Raw genomic sequence first — 19,598 nt, forward strand, 5'->3', positions numbered from 1 at the left:
TCATTTGTGGCAGCACTGCACCAAATCTCAACAATATATATATATATATAAAAAAAAAGGCTTTATTAATAAGATTTCAACACATGATTGCACTGTTACAGCGAGTGGTACAATACTGCACATTGTCCATAAATATACATACAGTTCAGTTTTGGTTTGGTCCACAATTAAGCCTTGTGGGCGTGGCTCAAAGACCCGTGGCACTATGGCTGGTAAGACAATTGTCCAATTAGAGGCAAGGTGCTAGCTCAGGCCAATCACTGTGCACTGGGGTGAGGATAGAGATTGGTTCAGTGGGGGCCAGGACGGAGAGTCTGAAAGCACAACGTCCAGACGTTTATACAGTTTTTTGGACGCGCGGTTCCTTCTGACCATGCGCAGACATCCGACCAGCCCTGTGTCTATCAGCACCTGCGAGAGAAAAGCCAGTGGAACACTGATTTTATTTGAAATTAAGCATTTCACATAATTGGATCTACTAGGCTGTGTTTCCCAGACATGGATTAAGCCTAGTCCTAAAGTAAGAGAAATTCAATGAAGATCTCCATTGAAAACATTTTTTTGTCTAGGACAAGGATGAATCCATGCCTGGGCCTCAGAGCCCAAATCGATGTCTTAAATATACAATTGGTCAGAGTGATTTGTTTGGCATAGATACCTCCAGGACGAAGCAGGTGAAGAAGTTAAGTGCAGCCACGGCAACCAGTAGAAGTTTGAAATTTATGTCCCGGAAATCATACAGCTGAAGTATATTTTGAATAGCCAGAGGGGGGTACAAGACTAGCCAGTTCATCAGGGCGAACAAAATGAGGATTAGAAAGAAGAAGACCACTGAAAAAAAAACACCCCCACAATGCATCAGTTGTCAGCAGGTTGTACCTTTATCCAGATTCTCTGCACAAATGTGTCCAAAACGGATACATTCAAGTTAAATATAATAATATTCATAGTTAAATACAAGCGGCAACGTAACGTTTATAAAAACGATTTAGCGCTCAAATTAATGCAAAGAAATTTCTCGTGACGAGCTCTCATTACTTGTTGAAGTCACTATACACTCATATCTGACAGATACTAGAACAATGAAACAATGAATAGATTTTAGACCATTTAAACAAGTTTGTAGAGACTCTCACCATTGTAATACAAAGGTTTCTTGTATGGGTAGCCTTTGGTCACCACCACAGCCATGATGATGTACTGGTAGCCTGACAAGGCAAACACACTTGTATCCTCCATGTTGGGTAAATTATCTGCCCCTGCTTTTGTTGAATTGAGAGGAACAAACCTAAAAAGATAAGAAAGAGTGCATGCAATTGTTACATTAACAGGATCAATCAGATGCGCTGTCTCTCAATCTTTGTACGAGAGCCATTGGGAAAAGAATTATGAGTCAAAAAGTTCAAACGCTAATTCAAGTGCCAGAGTAGGAAATCTTAACAGGAATGTTCCTGCTAAAACAAGTAGGCACTTCAGATCGTACCAGTCCTGGGAAGTGGTGATGAACAGAGCCCCCAGCTGACCCAGGATGAGCAGACAGGTGTGCAGAAACAGGCTCGCCAGGACAGGCATTGCTAGCAGGCGAGCTGGGGGCCTCTGGGAATGCAGCTCAGAGCTGGGCCCGCCCTGACCCATCACGATCGCGAGCAGAGTCACCAGGAACATGTCGACAAAAAGGAACTGCAACTCGCCCAGGTTGGTTTTCACCTGAATGGACACAATGGTGGAGGGAATCACACACACACACACACACACACACACACAGCATTCCAACAGTGCATGTCGACAATTTGAATAACGAGGAATTACGGACAACACAGCTACTCACAGTGTAGAGGATAAGCACAGAACTGAACTGAATCAGACTGTACAAGGCCATGTATTTGAAGAGACTGAAGGAAGTCACCAGAGAGCACCTGCCCTCCCTGTCCGGAGCAGGAAGGGGGACGTTAATGGGACGTTTATCCAAATAAGCACACAATGTTAGGACAGTGTTTCCCCTACCATTATATTATGGGGGCGCCCCTCCCCCCCAACGGCACCCCCCGCCCCCCCTGGAAGGTCAAGTAAATGTTATTTTATTTAATACAAATAAAAATAATAATAATAATAATATAGCGCCAAATATGACTTATCACAAAATAAGTCATTTACGGTTACCTTTCCTATAAAACAGGTCAATAGCTTGCTCTTTTATTAAACAAACTAAATGGCCTTATGTTATTTATCTTATTTACACGACGGCATGTCATTTCTGTCTCTACATGGTCGGGCGACCATGTCTCTACATGTCCCCCCCCCAAAGCTGTAAACCTACGGGGAAACACTGTAGGAAGATGAGTGTGTAGCAACCTGCCGATTCATTACCTGATGAGCAGTGGCACACAGCTGATGTTGTCAGACTTGGAGGTGAAGGGCGAGGCCACGGATGCCTCCGCCTCAGACAGAGACACGCCCACGTCCGCCGCCCTCAGAGCCCCGCAGTCATTGGCTCCATCTCCGCACATGCCCACGCGGTAGCTGCAACCAGGAAATGGAGGAGGGGCGGAGGATGGGGAGAAGAGAGGGATTTGAACTCTTCTATGCCTTTTCTCTGTACGATCGCTGCCTTCGATAAGGAAAAACGTTGACTCTCTCGTCTTTTGTTGACTTATGTTCCCATTTTTACTGTGATGACATGTACCGAGATTTACATTTAGTCATTAAGCAGACGCTCTTATCCAGAGCGACTTACAGTAAGTACAGGGACATTCCCCCCGAGGCAAGTAGGGTGAAGTGCCTTGCCCAAGGACACAACGTCATTTTGCTACCGGGAATCGAACCGGCAACCTTCTGATTCATAGCCCGATTCCCTAACCGCTAAGCCACCTGACTCCCAGATAAAGCAGGTAGGTGTAACCTATAACTGTAGACCAATGGTGCTCTACTTTGAGTGCCTAAAGTACGTGCTGTGTGAATGTGATGTTTGACGTTGATGTGGTACGCAAGTCATTCCTGATTACATACCACTAGACATCACTCTCTTGTTCTCTTACTTTAGTTTCTGCAGCTCTTGCACCAGCTGTGTTTTCTGTTCAGGGGCCATCCGGGCAAAGATTGTGCCCCTCATCAACACCTGCAGTCATGACACATAACACAACATCTTTATGAATCACTGTCTATGTCTGTTCTTCAGCAACACAATGCGTGTGTTGGATGTAATCACCCATTACAATGTGAATAAATGAATATTATAGTAATATAATAGTAAATAGAAAGTAGTAGTCTGGTGCAACATTAAGAATACAGTGTAAAGCTAAAAAAAACAACAGTTCAGACTTAAGATATGGATGATGCATTATTATAATTTGTTTACCTTTGGCAAGTATTCAGGGAAATGGTCACACAGGGCAGAGAAAGACTTGCCATTGACGGCCATGTGATAGTTCATGCCACTCTGGTACAAGCCCTGAGTAAGAGACGATTGAAAGAAACAAACACGTACAAATCAGACCATAATTCTTCCTCTTTCCGGTGACCATGCCTGCTTATAACCTGTGCCGAAGAAAGCAGCCAGTAAAATATGAGGTCTCCTAGGGGGCAACGTTCCAGCTCAGAAGCTTCATGGAAAATGACTGTAAAATGGAAGTTCCCACCATTGCTTCATGTCATCAGAGCTAAATAACTGAGGTTCTGAGAGGAGATATTACATTTACATTTAGTCATTTAGCAGACGCTCTTATCCAGAGCGACTTACAGTAAGTACAGGGACATTCCCCCGAGGCAAGTAGGTTGAAGTGCCTTGCCCAAGGACACAACGTCAGTTGGCTTGACCGGGCAACCTTCGGATTACTAGCCCGATTCCCTCACCGCTCAGTCACCTGACTCCGAGATCATCACAGAGGCTGGCGGTGCCTCCCATACAGTCAATCCCATCGAACTAAAAAGCTTAAGCTAAGTCAAAACTCCCCTAAATCTCTCAACACACTCCTCTTAATTACCACTGAATTAAAATCAATGATTTCTAGTCTGACAAACCATGATGACAAACCTGTGATAAGACTTCTGCTGAGTTCTGGCTAGAAGTGGCCCCTCCCTCTCCAAGATGGAATCGTAGAGTGGGTCTTGACTCGGCGGTGTGGGGGGTGGCGTGGACGAAGATGACCCTCTCGTCTGAGCCCACCATCTCACAGCTCCCCGCCACGTTCACCGCTGTCAGAATGTTGTCACCTGCAGGGCCAACGAACGCACCGCTCCTGAAGCTGTTTGACTACACTCAGATATGCACTCATATCTACAGGTGAGCCGTGTGTGCCTTTGGATGCCAAGAGCTCACTTGCATACCTGTGACCATGACAGTGCGAAGGTTCGCTTGTCTCAGAGTTTTGATGACCTCTGCACTCTCGGGCTTCACCAGGTTTTTCATCACCAGTAAACCCAGGAACTGCATGTCTCTCTCTACCTCCTCTCTGTGGACAACCACATAACAGCATTAATGACGGTTGAAAGTCAACAGTCCCGGAAACAAAACGCAGAGCTGAAATCAATAAACACATCCTGGCTTTGCTCACCGTTCAATAGTCTTCAGATTAGTCTCCCGATCTAGGATTTTATATCCGAGGGCGAGCACCCTGAAGCCATTGCTGGCAAACTTACGCAGCGTGTTTGAAAACTCTGCGGGCACTGAAACACACAGGAAACAGGAAGGGTTACACATTAAGCGGTAGGCTACGTGTCGGTAAACTCAGAACAAGACAGGGTTCCTCTAGTCTCCCGTACCACTTTCTCTCAGGCACAGACTGGCCACCATCTCAGGTGCTCCTTTGATGAAGGCCAGCCCAGTTTGTCCCCCTGGGGCCACCGTCACCACACTCATCCTCTGGAGGGAGGATGAAAACGGGTAGCGCCGCACAATAGCGGTGGTCTTGCGGAGGGGCTGACGGAGGAAAGAACAGAGGAGATACAAGTCGTTGATGACCCAAGGAGAATCTAAAGGATGTGCACTGTGGGTATAGAAAGTCACCACCGCCATAGACATATATATACAGTATATGTCTATGACCACCGCCCCCTTTTAAAATGTTCACCTTTTGCCATCCTACAGTCTGAAGGGGGGGGGGGAGTATCTAAAAGTCATCATTGATAATGCCTCTTTAAGATGTTTCTCACCATGGCTTCAGCCTGGAGTTGCTGGGAAGGCGGTCTCATCACCGCCAACACCATGTGACCTCCCAACTCCTCCAACATCTTCTCATCTCCTTCTGGCTCCTCCAACTCCTGGAACAGAGGCAGGCTTTAGTTATGTGGGCTAACACTGCCCACAAGCAAACATATTTGCCACAGACGACAAGCAACACCGTTGTTCAGTATCAACTCGGTTATATGACTAACGCTGCCCCACAGCTGTGCAGCTTAACATCTCGAACTTGTCTCACCCATCCAGTCGACTCAATCATCTTGAGCTCCAAAGGGTCTCCCAGGGGCTGGCCCCCAAGCAGAACCACACTGTGGCAGCAGGCCAGGGCAGACAGTAAGGGCCCCGGGGGAAGGAGCTGGGGGTCTGGAACCAGGTCAGAGAACCCGGCCCCTCCGCCCTCCATCACCCCCCACACGTCCAGACCCTCCTCCGTCAGGGTGCCAGTCTGGAGACGTGGAACAGCGGTGGAGAGAGGTAGAACGTTGAAACACAAAATGCAAAAAATTAACTGTTACATCCACATTAGTCATGCCAATCCGTTTCAGCTTACCTTGTCGAAGCAGAAGAGGGAGACCTTCCCGCAAATGTTGATGCGTGGGGGGCTGATGCAGAACACCCCCTGTTTCTTCAGCCGCCTCTGGGCATAGATGGTTCCCGTGGTGATGGCGGCAGGCAGGGCGGGGGGAACAACTATGGTCACGATATCCAAGACTCGGATCAGACGCTCCCACCACTTAGCCTACGCAAAATGCATTTTATGTTTAGCTCAATATTTATACTAAGTAATGTTTTGGTGTGTAATTAAGATAATAATAATAATAATATAAAAAAGGAAATGCGCCTTTCTTGCACTCAAAGCGCTACAGTACAGCAAAAATTACAGTTATAAAACACAATATACAATAACAATAAGGGCAGACAATTAAATGAACAATTGAAAACTTGATAAAAAAATTACCGTTTAAAGCAAATTATCAAAATAGCGAAACAAAAGTGCATTTCTGATGGAAACAAGTAGTGAATTCCACAGTTTAGGAGTGGTGCATGAGAAAGCCCTGCCACCCATGGTTTTACATTTGCAGAGAGGCCGGTACAGAGTGATAGAATATATATATATCAGGGAGTATGAGGTGTTACCAAGTCACAAATGTAATCTGTGACCAGCCCCATGCACTGCTTTCAAGGCTAACAACTTTTTTTATCAAGCATATACAAATAATAAAAGCTGTCAGACCATTTCATCAAACATAACTTTGGCAAATTAGACTCACATTGGTTCTGCTAAGGACCACAGAGCTGTATATTGTGCCCATCAGTGCTGAAACAGAAAAATAGTAAAGTTTACTTTAAACCCATGGAATTCAAGTTTGTGAGTCATCAAAGATGGCCATGCTCATCAGCAGTTTATAAAAAAAATTGCCTTATTTCTAAGACAGACTTCAGATCACATTCCTAAACGAATAACCCTCATCTTCCCCTTGTCCTTCCATATCAGTTCTTACCCACAATCCCCAGGATGAGCAAGAACTTGGAGGCATCTTTGTAGAAGTGAAAGTTGATTGGCTGGGGGTAGAGGATGGAGCTTATTAGGTCACCCTTCGCTGTGAAGAACCCTAAAGTACAAACACAATCAAGATGAACAGAGAACAAACAGTAGGCAGAAACTCACACTTAACAGTCAACCACAATTATTTAAAAAATTGTTACCAAAACGTTCCCTTCGTAACTCAAATGTTAACTTGTGTCTGTACACCATTTCTCATATACAGTATGAGTAATCTAGGTACAGTCCACCTAAATAAGACACCTTACCTGTGTTTGTAACGACAGCGATGACCCCTCCCCCGCCTGACCCCGCCCCCTTGGCCTGGATGAGCTGCGTGCCGCAGTAGAGGGTGTGTCTCCGCTGGGCCTCTGGGTTGTACTGCCCCCCTCCAGGTGGCAGCGCAGTCTTCATCACAGGAACGCCCTCACCTGGACACATAGAAATGGATAAAAAATAACCAAACCTGCAACCATAATTAGGCCACTGCATTATTCACATTTACATTTAGTCATTTAGCAGACGCTCTTATCCAGAGCGACTTACAGTAAGTACAGGGACATTCCCCCAAGGCAAGTAGGGTGAAGTGCCTTCCCCAAGGACACAACGTCAGTTGGCATGACCGGGAATCGAACTGGCAACCTTCGGATTATTAGCCCGACTCCCTCACCGCTCAGCCAACTGACTCTTATTCACACCGTAACTTATTTTTATGTCTAACACCTTGTATGTCTGTCTGTTTTTATTATTTTCTTTTACAATTGGTTATCTTAACTGCACTGTTTTGTCACACTGTTGTTTACCTTGTATGTCTGTCTGGTTTTTATTATTTATTTTAATTGCCCTGCCAAGGGACAACAGATGAAAACGAGCTAATCTAGATAATTCTGGTGCATTTAAATTTTTACATGTTTATTAATGTACACTGTCCCTTTTCAAATAAACGCATATTATTATTACACAGGGGGGAGGGGGAGGAGGCCTGTTCAACCCCCTCCACAGAGGGAAGTGGACGAACAGTTGTGAGTAAAGACTGGGCTGGGAATATCATGTCAGAATTTTGTGTTTAAATTGTAGACATCAGGTCTCAGTTAACTTGTGATGTGATTGGACACACGAGTCAGTCGAGATGTTTCCCCTTATCCTACTGTGTCAGGTCAAACTGTCTCCACTATAACCAATGATTACTGTGCATGACCGAAGATATCCTGCATGACAAACATACTGTGAATGATCATATTCTGCATGACCAACATACTGCGTATGATCATATTCTGCATGACCAACATACTGTGAATGATCATATTCTGCATGACCAACATACTGTGAATGATCATATCCTGCATGACCAACATACTGTGAATGATCATATCCTGCATGACCAACATACTGTGAATGATCATATTCTGCATGACCAACATACTGCGTATGATCATATTCTGCATGACCAATCATACTCTGCATGCCTTGGTCTGCATCACCTGTAAGCATGCTCTCGTTGACCAGGCACTCTCCTGTCAGCAGGGCGGCATCACAGGGCAGCACCAGTCCCTCCCGAGGGATCACCAGACAGTCCCCTGGGACCAGCTCCAGCGAACTCACGCTCTCCTCCTCCGCTGGAAGCAAAATAATTACACTCATCAGGCTCCGTCTCGTGTCTCTGGAAACCCACATCCCACATCCGCCCCCGTGTGGGAGAGCAGGTGGCTGAGCGGTTAGGGAATCGGGCTAGTAATCGGAAGGTTGCTGGTTCAATTCCCGGCAGTGGAAAATTATGTTGTGTCCTTGGGCAAGGCACTTCACCCTACTTGCCTCAGGGGGAACATCCCTGTACTTACTTAGTCGCTCTGGATAAGAGCGTCTGCGTAATGACTAAATGTAAATGTGTGTGCATCTGCCCTGACTGACTGTGTGGACTCTACGGGTGGAGAAGGGAGAGTGTAAACAAAAGGTTGAGTGAGAAGAGCGTGACTCACCTCCGAGGCCTCTGCGCACCGTGACGTTGCTTATAAGGCGGGCCATACTGCGGAGAGTGCTGCTTTGCTGAGGGAGAAACAAAAACAGACTTGAAACCGATCACGCACCGGATTGTGTCACGTCTATCATAAAATAGGGAATGGAGAATACACTTCTTTTTTTTTTTCCTTTTAAGCAGTCACACAGCAGTCAAACAAATGAATTAGGTGGTTGTAGGAAATACATGGTTCACTGTCTCTTACCCTGCGGATCTCGTAGAGAGAGATACTGATTGACGCTAACGAGATGACTAGTATGCAGATGGCATAGTAGTAGTAATGGTCTATCATCCATAGGGTTACACTGAACACTTGGAACATGTAGAATGGGTTGAGGACCTGGACAGATCAAGAGAGGGAGACAATAAAAGAAAAGCATGTAGCCTGCCCAAGCACACAGGAAGTGATTGATCCAGGGTTAGAAGGGCTTGTAAGGGGGGGGGGGGGGGGGGGGGGGGTGGTACCAGAGCCCATCTATATCATCTGGGGGGCAATCAGACACCAAGGAAACTCTCGGGTGGGATGTGTGAGGGGTAGGTGTGAGGGGGGTGAAGAAGGTGTCTCTACTTCTGTCGATTTACAAAAGCATGTAGATTTACAAAATAAATATAAAAGGGGACAAAAACATGATTATATAAAAAAAGAAACACGTCACCACTACACCTCTTCCACATGTTAATAGTACATCTGACAAATTCCCCTCACCTCCTCAAGCAGCAGTTGCAGATAAGACTTCACAGGTACATCTATTAAGTTGGAGCCATAGACCTTCCGCCTGTAAGAAGAGGCTGTAGGGGTTAAACAAGCGATGATAACAGGGGGAGACGAAAAATGAGGAGGAGTAGGGTAGGGTGGGTCAACCATACCTAGAGCTCTGCTCCAGGCGACTTAGTCCCTCCTGGTAACGGTGAAGGTCACCGCACGACCAGTCCTCATTGAGGACACTGAAAAGGAGGACAACCTCAGAAACTTCCCAGCATCCTTTCAAACCATGCCGTCATTATAAATAAGAGGCAGCAAGCCACATGAGGTTAACTGGGCGTCAGGGCTCGAAATTAACAGCGTCCCATAATCCCGATGAAAAATATGTCTGGGACAGCTCAGAACAGATTTTGGGATGACTGCGGGACAATGGACCATAAAATATTAAAAGATATTTTTGAAACTTTAAAAACGTATTTTTCAAAACATTTTGAATACCTTGTGACAGTCAATTTAGCACTTTGAGACGATACTGGGACAGTGAGGAAAAAAGTATGTTGCGAGCCCTGCTGGGCGCATGACTAGATTTGCTTGGTTATATAGTTAACATCAGAACATACATATAAACCTTGGGTAGTCTGTAGCACATATTACATTCATACAAGTATCATCAGGCAACTTCCAGTTTAAGTCCATCCATCATCAACCCACCTAACCCGGCAAAAAGCTCCTTTCCTGGCCATCCAGATGTACCGTAGACCCTCAAACAGGTAGTATCGCAGCAGCACTTTCTAAAAGACAGCAAGCAAACAGCCAAAGAGCAAAGGACACCTTCATATTAGATCTGAGCAGATCCCTGCTCCTTCCTGAACTGATACGGCCCATTCTCTTACCTCTTCTTTGTGTAACTGCACGTTATCTCTCCATTCATTCTCCTCCATCTCTCTCCTGGCTTGCTCCATACTGCAACGCGAAAAATGAATAAAGTGAAGAACACGATACAATTGTGTGTTCTAGGAAAACAGAACAAGAGCCACAAAGAAGTGTGGTGTTCCTGGTTGATGTTTTTTTACAATTCTTTGCAATTCTGACTCTTATTGTAGGGTTAAAAGTGTGTGAAAGTGCTACAATGCTACACATTAAGATACACTGCCAACCTGCCCTCCTCCATCTCTTCTGTGAGAACTTTCACCACATATTGTTGGCCAAAACTGTCCTGAGAAAAAGAAACACAAGAATACAAAATGAACGATTGCCTAGCCTCCTCACACAGTAACTGCAAAAGCTACATAAGCTTATGTACACACATTGAATCATACCCAACTCCTCTTTCTTTGGCTATCTGCTTACCTTTAAAAGAAGAATGTCTGCCATTGCTAGTGGGCAGGACTGGCAACGGAAGCGGACACTTAAGCGCGGGCGCCATCGAAACACAAGCAGCAGCAGGCCGAGCGACAACACAGCCCCGAAGCGGCACAGCCAGACACGCCAGCGCACCCACCTGTAGCCCTGAACATCCTGGGAAAGAGATCCATAACCAGTTTGTGATTTCATGAAATACAGTTTTATAAAGTGTATTATTACCATGCAGTACATTGGCTACAATAACTTAGTAGGCTTAGTAGCCTACTGAATTAAAAAATACTCCAAGGCACTCTCTTTAGAAAATAATTTATATGCCTTATCATGGCTGGGTCAAAATAAACCATTCCTTCAGAGCCAAAAAATAAACCTAAAAAAATAAAGTTTTCATCAGGGAATCAAAACTTATTGTTGATGTTTCTACTTCATACCCACCATGTGTGACTCGGGGCGGTGGTGTGGGTCTCTAGGACACGGAGTGGGAAGCCCGCTCCGAGGCTCCTCCACAAAACCTTTTGAACATCATAGTGATTAGAAATACTTCTAAGCCCAAAACTGAACGTGCAATCGAGCATGTATACAACTGCTCTGGTCTGCATACAGACTGTTGCAGATAGCCTGTTGTAAACTTTGTGGATTGAGGAAGGTAATTTGAAACTATTAGCCTACTTTTATTGTATTGTTATTTGTCTGAAAGTCAAACTGGAGAAACAGAGAGCTGTGCTTTTCACGCAGGCCACATTTGCATTTAAAAGTTAAATTGTCAACAAAAATCTATTCCTGACCCCTTTAAGGTTAATTATTCTAAACAGTTGTAGTTCAGCATCTTTAATATTAAAATTGTTTGATATGTAGGTAGCTAAATCTACGGTAGACCTACCCGTAAGGAAAGCATTAAATAATTAGTACATCGTTTTAGTAGGCCTATCGCAAACACATAAAACAAGAGAATTTAGAAATGTGGGAAGTGCAACGTGTAGTAGACGGGCTCTGGTGTAGCCTATCAATCCCTGAAGAACAATCAAACTTCCGGGTGATGCACATCAGACAAACATAAACGCTGTTCTAGAGATAGACAGAAATTGTTCAATAATATCTCATTAGTTCCACTTTCTTACCGTCAATGCGAATTCATTGATTTATATCCGAAACTGGGATTAAACGACGTTCACTTCGCTTGTGGTATATAGCCGCCTGTCTTAAAAAGGGTACGCCTGTGTTTACCTTCCTGTAAACCTCTCCACCTGACCGAATCCCAATGTGGACCTATGCAGGTGGGGCTAAAATGTGTGGCTCATTTAAAATATTTCGGTTGGCTCACAAACGAGTCAATGTAATTTAAATATGCCTAACTATATTTGACGTTGGCATCCACTTAACATTTAAAAAAAATCAGACACAATTATTTATGTGAGTTTACATTAACGACAAGCAAGCAAGCTGACAGATAATGGAGTACTTTATAATGTCGCTAAAAATTGTTAGTGTAGGGGGTTAAATATTGGCCAAACAACCAAAACGAATTCCCCTATGGTTTAAAGGAAGATGGGAAACTGAATAGTGTATTAGCATGAACCAAATAATGCCAATACAAATATAATTCGAGGTATTTGACTCTGGGTTAAATCAGAGCAAGAATGGTCAAAGTACGGTTAAATGAAATACGCATTTAATAACATTGCAAATGAATGAAATCAATTACAAGGCAAACATGTTACAATATGAAAGCTTTAAATCTTACCTACTCTACCATGATCATTGTAAATCAGAGAGAAAGCAAAAGGTGAGCAAGGAGTAGGACAAGGGAGAACTGAGGTAGAAGGTCTCAGGAGATGAAGAATCCACAGAACAATGCATTACAATTCCCTTTATACACAAGACCAACCAATCAGACCAAATCTTGAATGGGGTGTGAGGGCCATCAAGTTGAGACTGTCCAGTAACTCCAGACTTTAGCATATGACAGGTGGGGGCAGGTTTGACACCCAGCCTTACATTAGCCAAAGTTACTGCTCAAATCATATAGGCAAGGTCCCTCTCCACATGTTGGGAATCGCTGATCTACTGTTCTACTGTTGGCCTACTGTATTCTCACTCAAGTCTTAATCAGCTGCTTAACATGGGGTTATGAAAATCCCAAGGATTCAAAGAATTGAGAAAATTCACCATGCATACTGCCTTTAAACATTCCAGCAAAAGGTCACCACACCATTAAAGTATGAAATCCCTGCAATATGGGACTAATCTGTTTTCCAACTGGAACAAGGGGTCAGATGGCTGAGCAGTTAGGGAGTCGGGCTATTAATCAGAAGGTTGCCGGTTCGATTCCCGGACGTGGAAAATGATGTTGTGTCCTTGGGCAAGGCTTTTCACCCTACTTGCCTCAGGGAGAATGTCCCTGTACTTACTGTAAGTCGCTCTGGATAAGAGCGTCTGCTAAATGACTAAATGTAAACTATAAACAAACATGTTTCACTGATGATTAGAGCATCCTGATCAACTCCTGTTGTCATTACCCCGTGGTTTAATCTAAAACAGTTCATTTTAGGCCCAGTGTCCCAAACATGGATTAAGCCTAGTCCAAAAACAAGAGAAACATTCAACGAAGATCTCCATTGAAAACTTTATTAGGCTTGGACTATCTTAACCCATGTCTGGGGGGGGGGGGGGGGGGAAAGCACTTGCCTATAATTTTCCTAGTCTTTGTTTGGTATGAAAGGGAACTTCCAACTGTCTATGGAGTTGAAGTTAGATGGGTGAGCGGTTAGGGAGTCGGGCTATTAATCAGAAGGTTGTTGGTTCGATTCCCGGCCGTGCCAAATGACGTTGTGTCCTTGGGCAAGGGACTTCACCCTACTTGCCTCGGGGGGAATGTCCCTGTACTTACTGTAAGTCGCTTTGGATAAGAGCGTCTGCTAAATGACTAAATGTAAATGTAAGTCAGGAACTTCCAACTCCATAGACACAAAGTAGCCTACCAATGCCACACCAATATACCATCAATACATCATTCAGAAGGGAAATACAGGCAGTTTAATGTCATAGTGATGAAGATGGCCTCAACATTTTCAAAAGCTATTTAGGATCTACATCAATGGCCCTTGGCATGTTCAATAACAAGATGATCTGCATTCACTGACTGCCTAAATCTGAAAAGTATATTTTGTGAATGTGTGTATTATACAACAGTTTACCAGTACATTTCTTTTTTTGTGTGTCATTCTTGTCTGGATAACTTTCCATTGATTTGTAACTTAAGGAAATGGAAACGCTGAAACTCTAAGTGCATGACAGTCATCTGAGCTGAAAATTCCGTCCTTTAAATATTGACCTCAGCAAAATATCCGATGCAACTCCATCTGACACAATCTCGCTCTCTGCTCTCTATTTCTCTTCCTCTTTGATGTTTCCAACAGGGAGCTATTTCTCCTCCTCACACACATGACCCACTATGGCCAGTTCTGAGAAATAATGCCATCCCAGCTAACACAGTTACGTTTCCCTTACGTTGCCAGCCACAATTAGCAGGCTAGACGTGAAAAACTTGGCAGAGGAGCTTTCAAAAGTCAGATTGGTCTTTTGGTTTTGATAAATTGCATGACAAAAACATGAAACAACAGCTGCCTTTGTCAGCTAAAGATGACAGATATGCAAACAGCACTCTGCCAAATCTGGAAGACCTAGAGTTAGGACTAGAGGACCAGTACTTTGACAAAAGGACATCTATAGCTCAGACTAGATTCAAAAAATATTGAATTCAAGGACAACCATGCAAGAAATGCTGAACCAGCAAGCAGATATTTTATGAATTGTAGCCATCAACATAAAAAATATATATAATTTAGCTCCATGTGATATTGTAAATGTAGATACACACCGCAATTTTACACACACCGACAGTATTTGCAAGATTCAGATCAGACAGAAAACAGTTCGCTAACAACAATAATATAGCCTACCGATTGACAAAATTATGGCTAGTCATATTTGAAAGGGTATTTTTCCATTACCGTACTCCTCAAACTCACCATTTATGTCCATAGTTTAGTAAGACTGGTTTATATTTCAGACCAAAAGTGGCCAGTCTCACTGCTAAAGACACAGCTTGGCCATGGCCATGACAGTTACCCGCTACCTCTCGCTCTGATTTATCTTGATGTGACACTAGCGCCAGCATTTCTACGGAAAGCCATAAGCATCACATGGCTCCGTTTGACCTCTTTGCTGGGATTCCCATACAGATGACTGTGGTATTATAGTGACAGATACTGAGGTGGACATATATGAATCTATGCGTAAGTTCATCATAACATTCTCTTCAAGACCCATTAAGTGAATTTCGAATACAAAGTTGGTCAGTTTGTTGGTTCTTTAATTGAAAAACATTGAGTCAATAAAGCTAATTTTGTGGCATTTTTTGTTCATCTAAAAACTTTGTTAGTAAAATGTGTAATATCCAGATGCGTTTGAAGGTTTAATATAAGAGCATTCTTAAGAATATGTTCTCTTTTTTACAATACATTTGGCAAGACACAGAAAATGTTACACAGTTCACGTCATTTTTTTTATTGACATTGAGTTGTTTAAATTAAACAAAAACAATGATGCATTTGTTATTTCACATAATTAATTGATATACACTTAAATAATATTTACAAGTTAAATAATATTTTGTCAGTAGTCCTTCAGCATTACCAATGCCACACAGGGCATCCACTGAGCAAACAAACATTTAATTGTGGTCCAAGAGCTTACCATCATGTAACCGTAAGGATGTGGTACTTAATTTAGTAATCAAACATCATCAAACACTGTCATTTCTTATGAGGACAGACCCTTTCCTTTCCTTCTCTTCTACTCCCTTCATACCATTGTTAGATTTCTGTGCTGTACACATCCACTCCCACATGCATAAATGTTCCTGTACAGCTGGGTTGGGCCCATTCCCACGACAGGCATGATGTTTGTGACACTACAACTCATTTATTTTTGATAATTTTGTTATGTACTTGACTTGAAAGTCAAGTGTGCAATGGAAGTTTCAGTATGGCCTAAAATATAATTTAGGAGTTAAGTTAGAAAATTTGAGGTGGATGTTGAACGCGTTCACAAGGTAGCCGACTTCTTCTCCTTGTAGGTCGCCATCATTTTCTTGATCTCTGCAATAGCCTTTCCTGGGTTAAGTCCCTTTAGAAAGAATGAATCAAACGCCAGGTTAAATAATGATTGACAATGATGCAACCAGTGATACCTGACAATATTGTATTTACCCAGTTTGCAGGTTTAGAAATCGCTCAAATGTTTACAGTGGCATATCTGAGTGTGTGTGTGTGTACCTTAGGGCAGGTCTTATAGTGTGTGTGTGTGTGTGTGTGTGTGTGTGTGTGTACCTTAGGGCAGGTCTTATAGTGTGTGTGTGTGTACCTTAGGGCAGGTCTTATAGTGTGTGTGTGTGTGTGTGTGTGTGTGTGTGTGTGTACCTTAGGGCAGGTCTTATAGTGTGTGTGTGTGTGTGTGTGTGTGTACCTTAGGGCAGGTCTTATAGTGTGTGTGTGTGTGTACCTTAGGGCAGGTCTGGGTGTGTGTGTGTACCTTAGGGCAGGTCTGTGTGTGTGTGTGTGTGTGTGTGTGTGTGTGTGTACCTTAGGGCAGGTCTTATAGTGTGTGTGTGTGTGTGTGTGTGTGTACCTTAGGGCAGGTCTGGGTGTGTGTGTGTGTGTGTGTGTGTGCACCTTATGGCAGGTCTGGGTGTGTGTGTGTGTGTGTGTGTGTGTGTGTGTGTGTACCTTAGGGCAGGTCTGTGTGTGTGTGTGTGTGTGTGTGTGTGTACCTTAGGGCAGGTCTTAGTGCAGTTCATAATGGTGTGACAGCGGTAGAGGGAGAAGGGGTCCTGCAGCTTGGACAGACGCTCCTCCGTGAACTCATCACGAGAGTCGATCATCCAACGATACGCCTGTTACGAACAGATTAGGAAACGCCGCTTTAAAAAAAACCCTCATCATAATCACCAGTCAAACTGTTTTTTTTAAATTAAACGTACGTTCATTTATTATATTGTCAACCATTTATATAACACTTAATAATAGGTTTTGAGAATGATTGTGAAGGTTAACGGACAAATACATGTAGTCATTTAGCAGACGCGGGGAGTCAGGTGGCTGAGCGGTGAGGGAATCGGGCTAGTAATCCGAAGGTTGCCATTTCGATTCCCGGTCATGCCAACTGACGTTGTGTCCTTGGGCAAGGCACTTCACCCTACTTGCCTCGGGGGAATGTCCCTGTACTTACTGTAAGTCGCTCTGGATAAGAGCGTCTGCTAAATGACTAAATGTACAGTAAGTACAGGGACATTCCCCTTGAGGCAAGTAGGGTGAAGTGCCTTGCCCAAGGACACAACGTCATTTGGCACAGCCGGGAATAAAACCAACAACCTTCTGATTAATAGCCCGACTCCCTAACCGCTCAGCCATCTGACCCCTTTACAAACCCCTTACAAATACACACCTGCATGAGTACAGCAGGTCCCAGGTATTTGTCACCGTTCCACCAGTAGCTGGGGCAGCTGGTGCTGCAGCAGGCACATAGAATACACTCATACAGGCCGTCCTGTTTCATAAAGGATAGAAGAACAGACATGTAGAGATCCTTTTAGCTTTGTATCATATTGAGCCTTTCATTGTGTGTGTTCCTGTTGTCAGACGCAAAGAGGGGGTTATTTAAACTGACCAGTTTTTGCCTGTCTTCTACTGTTTGGTGATACTGTTCCTTGCCCTCCTGTGATTCGTCCTTCTTCTTCAGGTAGGGCTCGATGGATTTGTACTGCGCATAGAAGTTACTCATGTCCTGAGGTAAATCACACACACACAAGGTCCAGGAGGTATTATATCATATGACTGAACATAACAGATCATTTTACATTTTGTTTCTTAACACATTTACATTTAGTCATCTAGCAGACGCTCTTATCCAGAGCGACTTACAGTAAGTACAGGGACATTCCTCCCGAGGCAAGTAGGGGGAAGTCCCTTGCCCAATGACACAACGTAATTTGTCACGGCCGGGAATCAAACCAGCAACCTTCGGATTACTAGCCCAATTCCCTAACCGCTCAGCCACCTGACTCCCTGACATAATAGAATATAATGATTTACTTTATTCATCTAATATCAACATCGGCACTTACCGGCACCAGATCTTTGACGACATACATGTGTGGAAGGGGGTAGATTTTGGTTGCTTTGCTTGTGTTGGAGTCTATTTTGTTCAGGCAAGCCAGTGTGTTGCCTCCATTGATGTTCATGGCACATGAGCCACAGATACCTAAACATAAAATATGCAGCATAATTAAAACTGGTAATACCACCGTATAGCCAGATTAATTTGCATATTTTTGTGCCACAATTGCTTCAATAACATCACAGTAATATGTGACGGATTATTTGATATGATAAAAAATGATTAAGCCTGAGGATATTACATGGGACTATCTCTCTGTATTAATACCTTCTCGGCAGGAACGCCTGAAAGTGAGAGTGGGGTCCATCTCATTCTTGATTTTAATTAGGGCATCCAGCACCATAGGTCCACAGCTAGAGAGAGAAAACAACCAGAACTTAAACACTGGATTCGACTGACAGGACCTTCTGCCAACAGGTAACCTTTGACCTCTTGGCTTTTTTTAGCCCCTTCCCCTCTGTGGATATCACTCACTTGTTGAGGTCGATCTCATAGGTCTGCATGCGTGGTTTATCACCAGTTGTGTCAGGATCCCAGCGGTAGATCTGAAATTTCTTTATCCTGGGCTGAGGAACAGAGGCAGCAGCTGTCTGGGCCAAGCGCACCATCTGGAAGAGACACATAAATATCAATCAATGACATTGGACAGGTATTAGAGTAAACCTACAGTGTATTGATTTTCTCATATTGACTGAGAAATAACCATAAACAATCAGAAATGTTCTTTAATTGTTATTGAATGTCTTTTTTTCTGCTGTCTATGGATATATTCAATTACAAGGACTTGTAATTTTTGTATTATGTTTTGCTCACTTAGCTGAACAACTACATATTTACAGTTTATTTATGTAATTTGTTGGCACTGAGGGTAGGGCTCCTCTTTAGTTTTGTAATCCTACGCCTGCACGAGTACGATTCTGCCTTTCATAACAAGGTTCAGTCGCCCTCTAGTTGTAAGTAGGTGATACTACCCTTCGAAATTACATCACAGCACAATTTGAAGTTACCTAACTAACATTGTAGACACATTTAGGTTATGACATTTTACTCTTCATCAAGTTAATTGATTTCAATTCAGTATTTATATTAGAGAACAGTTACATAGCATACATTTTATTAAAAAGCAACTTGATACGTTGTACATTTCCAAAGTGCCGTATAGTTGTGCAACATTCTGACAAAGGACAACTCAAACATGCTGTGTTGAGGTCTGAAGTTGAGTTGTTAGCATAACCGAATGTCTAAATATCCTATTTTATGCCACACAATTTAGTAATTTAAAGTTCATTGAACATACTACGCTATAAGAAGCCAATATCATGTCACATAATGGAAACACAGGCACGAATCAAGCAAGTGATACATGCTATACAATTTTATAGTAATAATACTTTATATAAATTCTAATTTACTTACCACCATTGCACCTGCGTTCTTAAACGCAACTGCTTTTCTTCCAACAGAGATGCAGACTACCGACATCTTTCTGATACCACGTCAATATTTTACTGACTACAAGACCGAGAAACTCCAGTCTTTTTACCTACCCGCCTGCTTGACGTGA

The 19,598-nt window shown here is 43.3% G+C and overlaps 2 protein-coding genes across 4 annotated transcripts; both read right to left on the bottom strand.

The window, feature by feature from the left end:
• Positions 1-47: 47 nt before the first annotated feature.
• atp13a2 (ATPase cation transporting 13A2) lies at positions 48-14,951 on the bottom strand. Of its 3 annotated transcripts, none has more exons than XM_067239502.1 (29): positions 14,827-14,951; positions 11,234-11,310; positions 10,787-10,954; positions 10,594-10,652; positions 10,330-10,399; positions 10,148-10,227; positions 9,601-9,678; positions 9,440-9,509; positions 8,939-9,073; positions 8,696-8,762; positions 8,201-8,335; positions 6,989-7,150; positions 6,679-6,789; positions 6,448-6,494; positions 5,727-5,915; positions 5,415-5,621; positions 5,149-5,256; positions 4,759-4,915; positions 4,551-4,662; positions 4,324-4,448; positions 4,031-4,209; positions 3,356-3,448; positions 3,036-3,115; positions 2,368-2,520; positions 1,829-1,925; positions 1,484-1,707; positions 1,137-1,288; positions 659-831; positions 48-411 (listed from the first exon to the last, which is right to left on the bottom strand). In XM_067239502.1, exons 1-29 carry the CDS (start codon positions 14,837-14,839, stop codon positions 244-246), a joined length of 3,489 nt encoding a protein of 1,162 aa, XP_067095603.1. In that variant the 5' UTR covers positions 14,840-14,951; the 3' UTR covers positions 48-243. The 3 variants fall into 3 exon arrangements, with proteins under 3 accessions (XP_067095603.1, XP_067095604.1, XP_067095605.1); XM_067239503.1 differs by lacking the exon at positions 14,827-14,951 and adding an exon at positions 11,917-12,047; XM_067239504.1 differs by lacking the exon at positions 48-411 and having other exon boundaries at positions 771-894.
• Positions 14,952-15,350: 399 nt separating this feature from the next.
• LOC136945641 (succinate dehydrogenase [ubiquinone] iron-sulfur subunit, mitochondrial-like) lies at positions 15,351-19,594 on the bottom strand. The gene is made up of 8 exons (XM_067239591.1): positions 19,451-19,594; positions 18,509-18,642; positions 18,302-18,387; positions 17,982-18,118; positions 17,525-17,641; positions 17,303-17,404; positions 16,629-16,751; positions 15,351-15,985 (listed from the first exon to the last, which is right to left on the bottom strand). The coding sequence occupies exons 1-8, from the start codon at positions 19,514-19,516 to the stop codon at positions 15,905-15,907; spliced, it is 846 nt and encodes a 281-aa protein (XP_067095692.1). The 5' UTR covers positions 19,517-19,594; the 3' UTR covers positions 15,351-15,904.
• Between the last annotated feature and the right edge of the window lie 4 nt (positions 19,595-19,598).

This window comes from Osmerus mordax, chromosome 7, assembly GCF_038355195.1.
Source record: "Osmerus mordax isolate fOsmMor3 chromosome 7, fOsmMor3.pri, whole genome shotgun sequence".
NCBI classification, from domain to species: Eukaryota; Metazoa; Chordata; class Actinopteri; order Osmeriformes; family Osmeridae; genus Osmerus; species Osmerus mordax.

Coding starts and splice junctions, on each gene's coding strand:
- atp13a2 (XM_067239502.1), bottom strand. Junction 10,228..10,329: donor TGCAGTTACACAAAGAAGAG/GTAAGAGAATGG, acceptor GCTGTCTTTTAG/AAAGTGCTGCTGCGATACTA. Junction 5,257..5,414: donor TGATTGAGTCGACTGGATGG/GTGAGACAAGTT, acceptor CCTCTGTTCCAG/GAGTTGGAGGAGCCAGAAGG.
- LOC136945641 (XM_067239591.1), bottom strand. CDS start 19,516: ATGTCGGTAGTCTGCATCTCTGTTGGAAGAAAAGCAGTTGCGTTTAAG. Junction 16,752..17,302: donor GACCTGCTGTACTCATGCAG/GTGTGTATTTGT, acceptor TGTTCGTAACAG/GCGTATCGTTGGATGATCGA. Junction 15,986..16,628: donor GCACTAAGACCTGCCCTAAG/GTACACACACAC, acceptor TTCTTTCTAAAG/GGACTTAACCCAGGAAAGGC.